The following is a 17,651-nucleotide window of genomic DNA, read 5'->3' as shown; positions in this document are numbered from 1 at the left end:
TTCGATTTACTATTGTGTGTAGCATTCCTCGTATTATGCTCTTCTTGGACTTGTATTGTCCGTTTTATTATATTTAATCTGTTTTGAAAAATGGAATACTTCCTATATGTATAATCGCTTTTAGAATACTTATTATATACATTCAATATAATCATAATGTAATAATATAATTACAATGTAATCATTTAAGTATAAAAAAATAAATACAAATTATTGAACGCGCGTATAACTTTAAATGTTATTCAACTCAATAAAAAAAAAATTGTATTTATAAACCTATTAAATAATTAATTAATACTATCTAAGCTATAATAATTTTTTTTATGTGTGTAGCGGTAATTTTAATAATATTCCAAATGTTGTTTATGCTGTTGAACGTATTATATAATATTGCCAAAAATAAACGTTTATTAGTCATCATAACTCATAATTTAATTTGTTATTATTTGTTATATAGTTTGTACCTAAACAAGTCACATGTAAAAAAAAATGTATGGATTGCGTACTATAGACTGATTAAAATACAGAGATTGCAATAAGTGCCTATAGCGCATGAACAAATTGTATTAATTATTAATTGCAATATCGTTTTTAGCCTTGAAAACAGTTGTAAAATGTATAGTTGTATACACAGCTCATTTGCCATAATATATTAAACATAAATCTATTGTATATGTTTAATCAATGGCCGTAAAAGGTCTTTTTATCTGGAGAGGATAAGAAGCGAATGCTAGGTAAGTGAGAAGTGAAAAAAAACGAGAATAGAGTTAAATGCAAAATAGCCAATTCCAAACTGTAAGTATCGTTTTTGAACCCAGACCCCCCCCCCCTGGATACAGACATGGAACCTGACCCTTCTTATTCACTCATTTAAACGATTTTTTTACTCATATACTCGATTTAACGAACCAAAATAACATTATAATTTTACTACATTTTTAGTTCAAGGCCACAAGTTTATGTATGATATACCAACATTCGTATTCATTTTTTAACTAGATGATAAAAAAACTCCACTGAAATACCAGTCACGGAATTACACGGATCTATGTTAAACTATGGTAACTAAACTTACTATTGTTTAACTTAAAAATATCAATGTCCAATTGTTTTATTATTATTATTATGTATTTAATTATCTTTTATACTTTTTTGTCTTCAAAAATTATGTCATTCGATTGATTAGAATATATTGTGTTGTATTGGCAACCCAAATTAAAGAGCAGTTCGTTTATATTATTTTATTAATTATGTTGCTTGTATAATATATATATGTTGTAATCAGTAATACAATTATTTTTAAAGAATAGAAATTACGTTATTTTATTACTTTTAAAAATAATTTTGATTTAGTAACAATAAAAAAACCTGTGTGAGTGTGATCTGATTTTCATTAGACATCCATTAGATTTTCTTGGCTTCCTGCAAGTTTCGTGCCGCAACTGCAATGATCTGCCCTAGCCGGATAACACCGCTTTCGCCTGAGACTACTAACATTACTAGATGTTTACAATGAAATAACAAGTACCTAGTGAAAAAAATTATATACTTCTCATCACAAGTAGCGGGGATGGCCGCAGTCACGGTGACGTCATCGTTTAACGTTAACAAACGATTACTCATTATATTTGCAAGGGTTATAATTTTAATATATTATTATAATGTTAGAATCAATTTGGTTGTTTATCAGCGTTTGAGCGGGCTGTTAACTGGATTTTGGCGTTTGATTTCGTTGTCGTCGGTTTGACGGCCACGCATGTAACGAAGCTGGTTTTTCCCGTTCACCATTTCCGCCGTAATGCGAATTCTGGCCACGCCCGACCCCGGTAACTCGTACATGGGTTCCAACAGAATGGATTCGACGATGGCCCGTAACCCGCGGGCGCCGGTGTTTCGTTCCAGCGCCTGTTCGGCGATCGCCAGGAGCGCATCATCAGTGAACGTCAGGTCGACTTTGTCCAGGCCGAACAGCAGTTGGAACTGTTTGATCGTGCTGTTTTTGGGTTCGGTTAAAATCTGAACGAGCAAGTTTCGGTTTAGCGAGTGGAACGGCACCAGAACCGGGAACCTGCCCACGAACTCGGGGATCATGCCGAACTGGACAAGGTCCCGGGGATTGACTTGCTTCAGCAAATCGTCTCTTTCGGCGTTTTGTTTTTCCACGTCTGACCCGCTGGACGATGTGTGCTCGACAACTGTCGGCGGTGGTCGATTGCCGCCGAAGCCGAAGCTGTTCAATTTGGTCCGGCGGCCAATGAGCTTGTCGAGCCCGGTGAACGCGCCGGACGCCACGAACAGTATGTTGGTGGTGTCCACCGATACGGTTTCGCCGCGGAGTTTCCGGCTGTTTTTGTCGGGCACGTTCATCACCGTGCCCTCGAGCATCTTCAACATGCCCTGTTGGACGCCTTGGCCGCTGACGTCCCGCAGATGTTGGTGACCGGACACGGCGAAGATTTTGTCGATCTCGTCCAGGAACACGATTCCCGTCTGCGCTCTGTTCACGTCCGAATTGGCCGACTGCAAGAGTTTGCCGATCACGCTCTCGATGTCTTCGCCCACGTAACCGGCCTGCGTCAAATTGGTACAGTCGCATATGGCGAACGGCACGTCCAGATGCTTGGCGATGGACTGCGCCAACAAGGTTTTGCCGCATCCCGTGGGCCCGATCAGCATGATGTTGCTCTTCTCCAGCGTGGTGTTGTTGAACTTTTCGTCTTTGTCGTCGTTCTTATTGGCGTTATTCAAGTGCAGCGCGGCGTCCAGCGAGTGGTTGCCGGGGAAGAACTCGCGGGCGTTCAACATGTTTTCTACGTGCCGGTCGACGGGAACGCGCTTGACCGGCGGCGTCTCGGCGTTGTTGTGCAATATCCGTTTACAGTGATTGTACACGGCCACGGATAACACTTTCTTGGCCAGTTCCTGTCCGATCACGTATTTGTTTAGGTTTTCTGCTATTTCTTTTGGCGTCGGCGGCGGTTTGCGTGTGTTCTTGTCCTCGGCCCCGATTTTGGCGAAGCTGTTCAGCAGTTCTTCGTTGGATACTATTTTGAAAACGTGAAAACACTTTGGACATCTGCCGAACTTGTCGGTGGTCAAAAACAACTCTAAAAACGAATCCGCGCTTTTGCATTTGCCGCAGTGTATACCTGTATGGATGTTTCCGCCCGCTGATCCCGAACCGCTTACGGTCCGCCTCCAGGTTGACGACAAGTGGACGTTTCTCTGCGGTGCGTTGTTTGGCCGAAACAGATGGCGAGCGACGGATTTAAAATTTCCACACGGGTTCACGTGATGGCTTCCGTGTGATTTCAATGCTACTCTGTAGCTCGACCAAAAATATCGAAATTTCGATGACATCTTGTGACAACCCAGTGTGTTTTAAAACGTGTAAAATGTTTGTTTATTTCTTCGATGTTGTATAATACGTGGGTAACTACCGCCCGATAAGAAATATTATTGGCTTAACATGAAATACCGTATTATTAAATTACGATTAAATGGTATTAATGCCTAGTCGAGTTTTAAGGAGTTAAAATATTAGACTATGTCATTAAACTTAAATAATATGACCTAAGTGTTATATACTTGAACATTTTGAAGAAAGGTTTACAAAAAAATATAAAAAGACAACTGTATTGATTTTTTGCTTATTTTATTGCAAAATACAAGAAATTGAAAGGTTTAAATGAACATCGGCTTCCTAAATAACATAGCCAAGTAGACAAAAAATTTAAATATTTTTACAGAATTGAAATCGGATCATGTAGTCAAAATTTGTTTAGCTTTTTAATCTGAAATAAATCAAAATTGCTATTTCTCATAGAAAAAAAAAATTTTAATTAAAAATAATACCTTGAAGCCTATAGTTACCACTCCCTTTCAAATTCTCTTTTTACACAATTCTGTTTGTTTCGTTAAGAAGAAAAATAATGAAGAGAGATTGTTATTAACTTAAAAAGTCTTATTCAGTTATTCCTCTTAAATCGACAAACTATCGTTTTATCAGGACGTTATACCCCTAAATTTCTAAGCATTCCGTACAGTCATGTTTTTACACCAGACTACGCGAATAGCTATTTACTTAGACCATGATGGGTTTAAACAAAAACACCTATAATAAAATCAAAAGTAAACAACATTTTTGAGATAATGACATATTCTTTTGTCTCGTTTTAAAGTTAAAACTGTTTAAAATTGTTAAAAAAAAAAAGAAAATATTTTAGCTTCAATGCGGAGCAGCGATGCTTTTGTTAAATGTTCAATTGTAAGATAAATATTTGGTCTATCCATCTTTTAAAGCTGAATAATTGTAAGCATTTGTTATAAATCGTTGATTTTTAATCTTGTAATGTTTACATAATACGGAAAATCTATTGGCTATTTGGTTAAAAGAGTGTGTAATTGAAGCGAGGCCTTTAAAGTTGACTCCAATTTGAACCATATTATCATTAGTATTTTGAGATAATGTTATCTCGGTTCGTAATATCAAATATCAATATTCGTCTTGATCAGTAGCTAATAGCTGTTAAAATGATTTTTTTTTTATTACAACTTAAATTATGTAAATAAATATCTACAAATAGAAATTATTTGATTCTTTTATTATAACATTATGTAATATGTCTTGCAGCCAAGAGGCACCAAGCGTTATGTTGCAGTGTTCTTGTATCAATTTAAACGGTATGAACCAAATTATAATTATTATCATCTATAAATGTATTATACATTTGAACTTAATTGATTTGTATGGATTCTAAAGAAGTATTTAAACAGAAAATCAGAGTAAAGTGAAACAGAGTAAGTGGTTGACTTTTTTGTAGGTATATAGAAGTAGTACACTTAGTGTATTATGGTTTTTATGTTTCTGTTTTACATACCTATAATAGATTACTGGTTGGAAAAACTAACATCAGCTTATGAAAGTAAGAGAAATATTCAAACACTTCCACTTATATTCCACTATAAATTTTTGTGTACTGGCATGTGAGCAGTGCTAAAATTGTACAATCTCATCTCCATAACAAGAAAAAAAAAATTATGTTTTTTACATTAGTTATTTTTTTTTTGAAGACTAGTAGTAAACAAATAATAGTACGTAATATATTCTAGAAAAAACTTTAGCAACTTATGGTTATGTATAATAAAATAATATTTAACGTAATATATTGCTATTACAAGTTACAACTTGCTGTACACAATATTATAAATAAAAATGCATGTAATTAATAATGTTATATTACAATAACTTCACACTTTCATACAGTTGAGGACATTGAGCAAACATAAAATGTTTCAACACATTATCATGTAAATTCTCTGTGCTACTATATAGTAGCAATACTATATGATACTCATGTAAGACTATATGATAATCATATAGTCTTACAGTTACAGTTATGGATATAATATATCTATTATTTACTAATCGTTGGGATTTTTTTTTTCTAGCTACATTATGGCTACAGATTTTGGCTCGTTTGTCAATCTGTTATCAGAATTGAAAACTGTCAATGATCTGAGTTGGAGTTTGAAACCCATAGACCGAAAGGTAGTGAAATACAAAATGGAATCTTATAAAATGGATTTATCGATTGATGAAAAAAGGAAAATACTCGAAGATACAGTAAAAATGTTTATTAAAAAGGTGATAGTAACTACTAATAGCATTGTGTAGTTGCATTAATAATTGAAGTTAACTTAACTAAAGTTCAGTATGTCTTGGTTATTAACTGGCACAAATGTACAAATGTAAATATTTCATTATGTTATTATCATCATCTTTAATAACACCGTTATTGTTTGTTATATTTTTCTAGAGAAATACAGTAGATCAGTTACAAGATACTAAACAAGTTACAGCAATGGTGCTGGGATTGGTAAACGACCTCAAAAGTACCAAAAACTATGTGACTATAAGGATGTTGGGATACATTTTGATTAAAATCTTAAAATCCAAGCTCGGAGGTCTATACATTAACGAGATGAAATTGGTCACGGTACATATCAACAAATGACTCTCTTTTTCAAGAACTGTTTGTTTATTTCTTTACACAAATAGATAAATTAAGTGTATCAATTTATTTTACACAATACATTTTCTTTGCGGACCATTGATTAATAGATTGTAATTTGGGGTGGTTGCTAGGACAACGTCTACTTTCTATTGATGGATTACAGCTTAGGTGGTCCATTAAGGGTCATTGCTGTCATTTACTTTCTAGACAGTAAAATAAAAAAAATATATAATTTAATTATTTATTTTAATAATTATTATAAAATTAGTAATAATATGTAGCTCGAGTAAAAAATTGCATATTGTATAACGATTCCTTATTCCAGATGAAACATAATTTTCACCAAAATCCTGTGATATTTGTTCCGAGCCATAGGAGCTACCAAGATTTTATTTTAATGGCATTCATTTGTTTTCATTACGACATTGAAGTGCCGTATGTGGCAGCGGCTATGGGTATAATTACTATACTAATGTATTTTGAGGGTATAGCGATTGCGCGTGTTGGTACACACCATAAAGCCATAACAGTATATGTTGGTTTTACTTTTGTAATTTTAGACTTTTATTTTGTGTGTTTGATCCTTTCATTTCATTTCATGTAGGAACCATTTGTGGCAATAAACATTTATCTTTTTTTTTAGTAGATAAAGTGGTTTGCTGCTTATTGCGTTACCAGATTATTTCCAAAAACAAAGCTGTGTTTACTATATTAGTGCATTAGTTATGGTGTTCATATAATGTAACTAATGGTTTGGATTAGAATCTTTATTTATTCATATTGGTAAAAATATATTTTATTAGATTATTCCTAGATAATGTTATGCATGGATAATGTAACTGATAAGTCTAATTGTCTTGCAGTATTATTTTCATAGAAACTAATGTGTGTATCTGTGTGTGCGTAATGTTTTTACTACATTTTTTTAAGTTATAATGTTTGTCATTTATTATTATCATAACTAACTATAGAATTAAAACTTCCATTTACGTTTTTACCTTAGGTTTAATAGTTGTGATACGTACAACTAATTAGTTAAAAGAAACGTAAATATTGTTGAATTCCGTGACTTAATTTTAATTGTTTAAATACTGTATAGTATAGTCACAACTCACACTGCTAACCCTAGAACTCAAAGTTAAAAACAGTAAATTACAAAAATAATTTACAAGGTACAATAACTACTTTCAAATTCTAAACTCAACAGTTATGGCAATTATTAAATATTTGTGTAGATAAACCAACAAATTATAGTTAAATAGAAATATTTGAAGGGCTGCAAAACAAACAATTATTCACTCGTTCTTTTTTTTTTAGTTTTTTTTCTAAAATTTAGATTAATAAATTTGATTATTTTGTAATTAAACTTGTCAATAAATAAAGTTAAAGGGCAATATTATTTTATCTGCGTTATCTTATATCCACTTATATCTTATAGTCTTTTTGAGTTCTGAAACTTTCAAATTGCAATACTGAAAACTGTAGGTGTATTGACTATGATATTTTTTCCCTGCAGCCCTTTATTTATATTAGGTAGTGATTATTAGTTATAGTACTTGCTTAATGATTAGCTTCATATTAAAAATAATAACTTCCAACATTCTTGAACTATTATCCGTTTTAAAAGAAAAGTCATAGCATTTATAGAAAATTAATCAATACAATTTAAATGGTTTATTTTTTATAAATTTTTTTATTTTACCTAGATTTCAAGAACATGAAGATAATGGGAAATTTGCTTAAACAATGTGGCGCTTTTTTTTTGAGACGTAACAAAGCATTTCAAAATACTGTTTACCGTTCGGCGTTGTACGCGTATGTTAAGCATTTACTGGTCTATGAAACTGCGCCATTACAGTTTTTTATCGAGGGTACGAGAAGTCGTGCAAACAAGTCAATACCACCAAAATTTGGTAATAATGTGTTTAATTCATTTCCGTACCTCAGAACTAAATGAACATAGATCCGAAAATTGTGATTCTGATCGTGATAGAATCTGGTTTTGAATCAAGCCACACAATTGGTATTCCGTTAATACTTCTCCTTTTATAATTTACAAGCGTTTTTAGAGTGAAATTCTTTATAAGATCACAAGCTAGAACGTTAATTGGTTTTCAGGCTCTCCTGAAAAGTTGACATAATGTGACTTAGTTTGTCTGGTTCTGATGTACAGATTTTCTCGTGTATATAAATTACGACAAATCATTATTACTTTAAATTTGTTAAATATTAAAACCATTAATATAGCTTTTTTTTTTTAAGAGTTCATTAAATAATTTTTAAAAGTTCAATAGTTTCACAACAGCTATAAAATAACAATTATTTGATAATAATTACTATTGGTTGTTTGCAGGACTTTTGAAATGTATTGTAGATACTTTACTGAATAACGAAGTTCAAGACATCACTCTTGTGTCAATTTCCATCAACTATGACCGACTTCTAGAGGACAAACTATTTGGTTATGAACTCTTAGGAATTCCTAAACCGAAAGAAACAACTATGGTACGTATTTTGAAGCATGTCAATAGCTTGACATCATCAATCCACGATAAGTTTTTTAAAATAGTTGAAATACTTTCAAGTTTGTATGAATATTCTTTAACTATGGCATTGTCGATATATGTTGACTAACCAAAAAGTATCAAAAGTCCTATACAAATTTGGAACTAACTTGACTATTTTTTTAAACAGTTATAACGTGGTGTAATTTTAAGTTAAAAAATATGTAAATTTGTTGAGTGTCATAACATTTTTTTTTTAATGGCAAAGTTGTGTACTAGTTTCCATTTGTTACTGTTTTTAATGAATTATTTAATAAATTCATGTTCTAGGGACTGATAAGCAGCATTAAGAATATGGATGGCAAATACGGTAATGTTTACGTTAATTTTTCTTCTCCACTTTCAGTACGACAATACGTTGACGAAACAATAAGTAGTGATTGTTGTTGTGAAAATGACGTTGTGAAAAATCTTGCATACGAAATAATGTTTAGGTAAATTATGGTAGTTAGTAGTGTATAGTTATTTGTGGGTACCCCTATATTATAAATTTAGTAATATTCCTTATTATTAGTAGTATTACAAGTAGTAAATATAAAATATACAAATGATCAATGGTAAGTAACAGTCAATGAGTTTTCAGGCAACAACACGATATGGTATTGTCGTATGTAAATATTTTGGCAGTCGCGTTAAATTACAATTTATCAAGGCATTCGATTAAGACTGTTCAATTAGATATTGTCGTCAATCAAATCAACTGGATAAAAAATCTCTTAAGAAAATGTGGGGCCCGTATCGAAAATATTAGTAAGCTACCAAAAAATATATTACTTTATATCACAATAATCTAGTATTGAATATTTGATAACTTAAATAATTATGAATTTATTCATAGTTATACATCATCAATATTTAAAAGCGTATTTAATTTTTAATTTTGTTATATTTAATAATATGTGTGACTGTAGACTTAAATATTTTTTAACAAATAATTAAAACTGCTCCAAAAACTTAACTCAAGTCTGTAACATATCCCCAAAATGTATAAAAAAGAAAATTACATTTTTATTTATTTTACTCGCATATTTTCAGATTCCGACGACAGAAGCAGAATTGTTGAAATTATTCAACTGCATCACAACTATTTAATTTTAAAAGACGACCTCATACAATTTCGTACTCATAATTCACAACAAAAATTATGTAATCTACCAGGTACGCGATTAAGTTTTTTTATTATACAATATATATGACGTAGTACTAGTCCAATGTAAATATTGTATAAACCTAAAAATAAAACATGGACGGCATATTTTATGCAAATTCTCTTTTGCAAGCTTGCAAACATTGCCCAGGAAGGGGGCTGGGTGTCCTTTAAAACCTAAAAAAATATCTTGATAAAAAATGAACAATAATCTAAGAAAATAATCGCCAGGCTAAAATTATCTTTGTTTGTTATATTGTATAAGATATAACAATGAAGTTTGTCTAAAGGTTTTTTAAAAAAATTGTTTATGTTATAGTTCCATTCTACTTTCGGTATAATTTTCAGACATAAATCCCTAAAACTTTGTTTGAAAAAGTGAAATAAAGAAAACATTTTGATCCCTTCTAGGGTAATGGGTTTATGATAATTTTTTGAGTTGTCAACGTTTATCAGTAGAACGGTTTTTAAGTACGGAAATTTCAACGTGTAGCAAAACCAGTTCAATATGGCATTCAATTTGTATCTAATTTCCACGAGATAGATAATATTATATTATTGAGATGAGGTTCACAAGTCGATTTTTCTAAATTGTTTTGGCTTGATGTTAATTTATTTTACCAAAAATTGCCTTAGTAACCTGTATCTACCGTTACCTTTAACTAGTTTAATAATAAAAAAAATGTCGGATTTTTTTTAGTTTTGATGGTTTATTGATAATAGTATAGAATTTGTGAATATAAATTCTAACATTTTTAATTTTGATATATATTATTTTAAAAAATTAATTTTATTTCAGTCTTTATCGTCTTTTGAATCTTTTTGCGTGGAAAAATCTTTACTGTTCGTTATACTTATAAGTTATAAAGTATAAGTCAGAGATGTTACTCATTTCATTTGATCGTGGAACCTGAACTTTTATCATCCAATAAAAAACTTGGATCTTTTATTAGTGTCTTTTTTTATTGAGTTATGTAAAACTGAAATGGCTAGCAATTCATGAAGTAAAGCAATGTTAAATGAACTATCATCTTAAGAAATTTTAACAGAACATACGATATTCTACTACATATTCTGTTATAATTCTTATTTCTCTATCAAATACCTACCCAATTTAAAAAATCTATAACCAAATAATAGATTGGTATAGCAAGTTCATTGTTGAATAACTTATAGTTATTATGAGTAATGGAAAATAAATTGATACCTGAATTATGTTATATGACAATTCACTTAAAACTGGAAATAAGTAAAAAAAATCTGCAATTTTTTTTTACAATATACTAAAAATGACAGAGAGTGAGGTGAGCAGAGGAAACCAATTTTATAAGTAGAAATATTTTGATTTTGGTAATTTTTAGTAAAAAAAAGTTTACATTGAGCCAAAACAATTCACAGTATCAGCTTTTAGATGTCATTAATATCACTCTGCTTTAAAGTAGATGCAAACTGGTTTTGTACACTTTGAAACTTCAGTATGTTAAAGCCCTTAAGTAATTAAAAAAAAGCAAAAACTCGAAATTACTTTTTATACCGTTAAAATATTAAATACTTATTAAGTATTTACATTAAATACTATATCCAAAAATGTCCATTTTTTATTTTTTTGAAGCACTTATCTCAAAAGACAATTTTTTTTTCATATTACGCAGCTGCTTCGGAATCTATGTTTATGTAGGTTGTTGTTAATAATTGCATTAAAATTTGTATTTTTATAGATGGTAACTTGAATTTTTATATGGAAACGTTCGATAATGCATTTCCATTGATATTGAACCAACTTTATGTAAATCCAACGATGCATTTTTTTGTAAACGTAGCATTCATCAGTGTAGTGATCAATTGTGAAATTACATGGAAAAATAGTGAGTGTCTTGTAATTATCGTGCACATTATAAGTATCTACTAGAAATTATGATCACCGATTTGTGATTCATAATCATAGTAGTCGTTCTCGGCCATTTATATAATCGATCAAATGTATAACAGAAACACAATACATTAATGTATTTATATAATAAACGACATTCCATAACTGGTATAGTTACACTAAATTTACTAAAACCACCCAATTTTTATTTTACAGATTTATTGGATTTACGACGCAAATATATTTTGTTGAGGTGGTTGTTTGAATATGAATTTGCATTTTCTGAAACTTTAGAAATTGAAGTAAATTAATATATATTACTATCATCTACAAATATGCATTAATACCGTTTATTTGGAAATCCTTTCAAATTTAATAAATTAAATTATAAATATATAATATATTAAAAATTAATAAAATATATACATATATTTCTTGAAAAAAAGAATTTTATTTTAGTTTTTTTTTTTTTTTACCAGGATTTCAAAAACAGTATTGCGTTGTATCGTCATGTAGACGATGTAGAAAAACAGCTGCTTCGATACTCGATCATACATCCTTTCTTGACTGGCTACCATTTAATTTACGACGTTCTTAAAGACGTGAGTTGACAAATTATTTATAAGTATAAAAATAAGTATGTAATATTATAATATTTCACTGTTGAGTTGTAATCCAGTGGTCGGTGTACAATTTAAATGAAAACTTTTGCTATTGTTGTATATAGGTGTCATCGGAAAGTATTTCAGATAAACGCATCTACAAATTAGTTTATCTGCGAATACAAGAGCGGTTGCTGTTGGCTCCAAGTGAACTTTATTCAAACTCTAATCTGTACTGTTTGTCCAAAGATTTAATTAAATTTAACTTGGAAGCACTTGAAAAAATGGGAGTCATCAGAATGACTGTCAAGAGGTAATTTTTTTTCACCTTTTTAATGGTGTATGATTCGTGTGCAAAACAATTAGGTTGTGCAAATATCATAGACCTAGTAATACTACTTTTTTACTTTATTGATATTTTAATACATTTTTCTACTGAAGTTGTCATATTTTTTTGTTTTTTTTTTTGATATCTAATTAGTTGTATAAATAATAATTTAATTTTAGCAACGAATCAAAATTTTATCAAGTCACCAAAACACTGGTGTCGGAATTGTCAAGTATTTTAGGTAAGAACAATATAGTTGTCACTGTTGTTGTTTAACTATTTTGGCTACTTAAGCAATACTTCATAAAAGCTTTAGTCCATGTAATTTTTTTTTTTTTGTGATTAGTATTAATGTTATGAAGGTTTGCAAAGTTTTCTATAACTTATTTACTAATTAACAGGAATCTTTATTGGGTTTTCAGATAATATCATTACGTCCAACAACAATAACAAAGACATTTTAAAATCAAAAATTTAACAGCAGGCTACATTCTACGTACTGTTTTGTATTTACTAATAATTTCCAATAGTATCTACTAGTGTAAGTATAGATTAGGGTTTACGATAAATCGCCATAGCTCTTATTTTGTGCTGCCAAATTATAACGTTCCCATTACAAACATTCCACATTTATAACACTATTCAGTTGGAATAGTGTTATAAAATTTGGAACATAGTCAAATATTATGTTATGTTCTGTTTAATTGAGTTTATAATGTTATGTTATGTTATGTTACGTTATGGAACCCTAGCCTGGAACACCGGTGTTAAATTCTACATTGTTATACCTCTAGTTTTTATTTTTTTTAACTGATCTCGAATTTGTTTTATCTTATTTGTTATTTCTTACTTATTTAAATAGTTAAATATTATATTACACTTATTTCATAGTATTTATTATTATAGATAACATAAAATATCCTTAGAACTGTATGAATTATAACGTATAATACTATTTATTATACATTTTGTTGTATGAAAATATGTTGTTAAATAAAAAATTATCACGCATTAATTTGTTTTTACTCGTAGGTTAGTAATAAAAATGTAAGAAAAAACTAGAAAAAATCTGGAACTAGGAATTTTAGAAATTTCTAGTTTGTCTTCAATTTTTCTCAGTTGGCTAGTGAAACTCCTACCTGAGTATTCATGACTGTATAAAAATTGTATTTGACAACACTACATTTTTAATAGATTTGTTTTTTAGTATTAAGATTTTTTAGTCTTGGTAATTAATCTGTAAAACTTTGGTATTGGAGTAAAGTTTCAGGAAGTTTTAGGGGTTATCCTATAAAACTTCCATATTGGGGTCCACTTTTTTGAACTCCTTCGAATAAAACATTTGTCTTGAGAAAGAGAGTAGTACTTGGAGGTTCACTGTAAATGACAATGGAAGCACACAAAACTGTAGAGCTGATGTTATAATTTTGGTTTTTGACAGTAAAACAGATAAAGGTTTAGTATCAGATTCGACAATACGATAAAAGATAAAAATTACTCTCAACAGGTTAATAAAAATAACGATCAAAAATCTTTAAATGGACCACACATCTCTTCTATCTAGAAAACATGGTATTAGTGAATTCGGGGGCAGGGGGGGGGGTGTTTTTCAATGCGAGTATCGGTTTCAGATTTGAAAGAGCATGGAATTTTAACTTTTAATAAACAATTTAATTGAAATATGTACGTTCTTGTAAAAAAAAAAAACCTGACGTATCATACTTATATCACAAAAAATTGTCACTGTATTTTTGTTTTCCTCTTATTTTTTTTTTTAAATGAATTGCTTATAATTTTTTTTATCTAATTATTGTTTATTTTTGTTAAATATATCACGGCGTGACTATAACACGTTCTAATGTAATTTTTTTTGCAAAATATTTTTTGGCCACCCAAATTCAAATTTTGATTGCCGCCCAATCCTTTACAAAGATTCCGTTATCATAATGATTTATTTTCTGTTTCATGAGATCGCCCTTGGGGAAAACGATTCACTGTTGTTTTTTCGACTCTATCGTGCCGCAAACTCGTGCTGCCCGCCGCTATTTAGCCGGGTCGTGGAAAAATAAATTCGGCGTTGTACTCGGTAATCAGTCATAATATTACATTATTGTATTGCTGCTGCAGCTATAGTGTTGGTTATTGTATATTTTTGTTTATTAAAGTTCATGTACCCATTCGAGTAACGTTACGTTAAATAATTAATATTTACCATGAAGTTAGTCAAGTAAGTGAAAATCGATTGTATATTTTACTTTCCATTATTGAGAAGTTTGATGTACACGGTACAACAGGGGCACGTCTGCAGTACTGCAACTGTTGAAATTCAAATTATTGCTAACCGCCTTTATACAATTTTTAAACCAGGACCATTAGTATTCAGCTGTGGCAGGGTTTTTTGAAAGGGTTTACACAAATTTCACAACTATTACAACCTTTGGTCAGCGTAGCTACATTTTTTGACAATGATAATTATTTTGTGTACGCCTATGTACAAACTTAAACGGTTAGGTATGGATATATCCGATTTCTGAAAGATATTATTTTACTAACAACAAAATAAAAAACTGGCTTGTAATGTAATCTTAGTGATAGCCTGACGATCATATTATGCTAATTGTGGTCGGTGTACAACATGCAAACAACAATATGGCTGCAGAAAGGTTTAGCTAAAAGTATGACGTATTTATCTTATAAAAAAAATATTAAACTGCATTGATTAGGGCACAAAAAAGTCATAGGTACACAAACTACCTTTATTTTATTGTTGTACATGTTATATTAACTTAGCTTGGTCCAATTCAAATTTGGTTTTAGTAGTATTTCAAGGTTAATTTTTCATTATGCACTGCTGACTTAAGGTTGTTGGCTCTTGCCTAGCATAAGCTGTTGTTCAAAACAGCTGGAGAACTTTTGAATTTACCAAAGAAGTAAATTAATATGGAGACGATAGTTGATAAGTTCGAGAAAATTGGTGTTGCCAATACTAATGTTTATACGCATTTTATTTGGCTGTAAGGCGTAATAAATATGCTGTATGTGTCCATATGACTGGTGTCATAATGTTTGGGATAAACAAAAGAAAATGTTTTTTTTTTAAATATCTAAATAACAACTAACCGTTTAATATTTTTCTTTAGGTTTTTAATGAAACTCAGTCATGAAACAGTGTCTTTAGAATTGAAAAATGGAACAACCGTCCACGGAACTATCACAGGTACTACATTTTTTTTTATTCAGTAAAAAAAAAGTTCAGTTTGGCTTTTTTGTCAGTATCATTTTTGTATATCAAAACGTGCATGGGCTTGTATCAAAGGTTCACTTGATATTTTATTTATACTGTTAATTAAGTATTTAACTCTATTTTATTCAATGATCTTTTCTATGTGTCAATATGTGTTGGTATAACAGAACAAGTATATAAAATAAATCATAATAATATAATATTCATTATTCTTTTAAATAAAGTGAATTGTGTAATCATAATTTGATTTACATGCTTGTAATGTAATATGTGCTATAATTGTTCTGTTGTGCCTACTTAATTTAATTTAATTATTTACTCTTTAAATAATTGTTATTATTGTTAACAGTGGTAGATTAAAATATAATTTTTTTTTCTTTAGGTGTAGATGTAGCTATGAACACTCACCTGAAAGCCGTCAAAATGACCGTAAAAAATCAACAGCCTATACACTACGAAACACTAAGTATTCGAGGAAATAACATTCGCTATTTCATTTTACCAGATTCCCTTACTCTAGAAACACTGTTGGTCGACGATGCGCCTAAATCACGCATGAGCCGTGCCGGACGAGGAGGCAGTCGTGGAGGTACAGTATAGTCAGTCGTTGGGTTGTTATCAAACTGTAGTACATAATGAAAATAGTTGTAAAAACGGTTATCATTATTTGTACAGCGGTAACAGGTTTGCTTTCTTCACTTTACATTTTCAAATGAAGTTAGTGTTTATTAAAATTTATTTTTACAATTTGTTAATAAAAAATGTTTATTAGTAACCACTAGTCAGTGGACAATATGTTAAACTACAAGTACTCTGAAAACTTTATTTTAGTTATTGATGATAAAGTTTTGAGCCTATATTTCCTTAGCTGTGGCCACTGAATTCAATATTGAGTTCAGTGGCTGTGGCAGTTACCTATTGGCAGTAGTTGTTGTCAACTTTCATTTTACCAAGTAACACAATAATTAGTTTCTGATTAAAATGTATATATGGACTGTTATTACCCGTTGTATTAATTATATATTAGACCTACAGAACAGCGGTAATATTCATCTATATTACATAGTAATTTATAATAATGATTAAATTGTATTTGAATAACACAATATTTTTATAGTTGTCGACTGTGCTATGCTATTTGTTGATACAGACTTGCAGCATTTTTTCTATAATTTTTTTTTAGTACAGGAAAAATCTATGTAGATTAATAAAATAAATAGTAAATGTTTCTTTTAAATTATACACAAAAGATTTAATGAAATAGTTTATAAATACATACAAAACAAATTATAAACTTATTACAATAAATATTATATCACTCCACCAAATTTGTCTTTTTAAACTGCATATTTGTATGTACATGCATGTATTTTTTTAAGGTCATGTATTTTATCTTATTTTTAGGACCTGGAAGGGGACGTGGACGTGGAGGACCTAGGGGTCGTGGAGGTCGTGGTGGACCTCGTGGAGGTGGTGGTGGACGTGGACGCGGTGGACCACCTCGACGTTGAGCTAAGATACACAATATGCTACAAACACAAATATTGTGAATGTTGAAAATACTAATAGAATTCCTGTATATTATCAAGTTTTAACAATTAATAATATATATGCTATCAAGCATATATATTTAATAACAATGAACACAATGTGTATCACGAGCTATTATTTTGAATAATAATAATATATTTAATATAAGTATAAGAACAATTTAAAAAAAAAAAACTTCTTTTACATCTATACAATTGCATAATAAATATACGATGAAAAATTCCCTGATAATATCGGGATGATTTAATTTATAATTATTATTGTATTTCATTTTGCAGTCATGAAAGTTTATTTTTTGTCATTACTGTGTAGTATTTTAAGGATAATG

General features: G+C 30.3%; 3 protein-coding genes across 6 annotated transcripts; 2 read left to right on the top strand and 1 right to left on the bottom strand.

The window, feature by feature from the left end:
• Positions 1-1,686: 1,686 nt before the first annotated feature.
• LOC126844718 (ATP-dependent Clp protease ATP-binding subunit clpX-like, mitochondrial) lies at positions 1,687-3,360 on the bottom strand. Its single transcript, XM_050583098.1, has one exon. The coding sequence runs from the start codon at positions 3,358-3,360 to the stop codon at positions 1,687-1,689; it is 1,674 nt and encodes a 557-aa protein (XP_050439055.1).
• A 1,152-nt stretch (positions 3,361-4,512) lies between these two features.
• On the top strand, positions 4,513-13,539 carry LOC126844296 (dihydroxyacetone phosphate acyltransferase). 4 transcript variants are annotated; one of them, XM_050582383.1, is made up of 15 exons: positions 4,513-4,683; positions 5,452-5,647; positions 5,820-5,999; positions 6,343-6,472; positions 7,724-7,930; positions 8,371-8,522; positions 8,852-9,015; positions 9,165-9,331; positions 9,617-9,739; positions 11,447-11,593; positions 11,815-11,900; positions 12,078-12,200; positions 12,326-12,513; positions 12,708-12,769; positions 12,951-13,539. In XM_050582383.1, exons 2-15 carry the CDS (start codon positions 5,459-5,461, stop codon positions 13,004-13,006), a joined length of 1,974 nt encoding a protein of 657 aa, XP_050438340.1. In that variant the 5' UTR covers positions 4,513-4,683; positions 5,452-5,458; the 3' UTR covers positions 13,007-13,539. The 4 variants fall into 4 exon arrangements, with proteins under 4 accessions (XP_050438340.1, XP_050438341.1, XP_050438342.1 ...); XM_050582384.1 differs by having other exon boundaries at positions 4,513-4,800; XM_050582385.1 differs by lacking the exon at positions 4,513-4,683 and adding an exon at positions 4,908-4,925.
• Positions 13,540-14,573: 1,034 nt separating this feature from the next.
• Positions 14,574-17,476, top strand: LOC126844649 (probable small nuclear ribonucleoprotein Sm D1). Its single transcript, XM_050582986.1, has 4 exons — positions 14,574-14,755; positions 15,669-15,745; positions 16,155-16,361; positions 17,177-17,476. The coding sequence occupies exons 1-4, from the start codon at positions 14,742-14,744 to the stop codon at positions 17,281-17,283; spliced, it is 405 nt and encodes a 134-aa protein (XP_050438943.1). The 5' UTR covers positions 14,574-14,741; the 3' UTR covers positions 17,284-17,476.
• Positions 17,477-17,651: the final 175 nt, after the last annotated feature.

The sequence above is a fragment of the Adelges cooleyi genome, unplaced genomic scaffold, assembly GCF_023614345.1.
Source record: "Adelges cooleyi isolate 19-005CV unplaced genomic scaffold, UGA_ACOO_1.1 ACOO_flye_CR_arks_rails_tigmint_CR_PRNA_651, whole genome shotgun sequence".
Classification (NCBI taxonomy): Eukaryota; Metazoa; Arthropoda; class Insecta; order Hemiptera; family Adelgidae; genus Adelges; species Adelges cooleyi.
The sequence above is the reverse complement of the archived record's forward strand: the minus strand, read 5'-3'. Positions and strand labels throughout refer to the sequence as shown.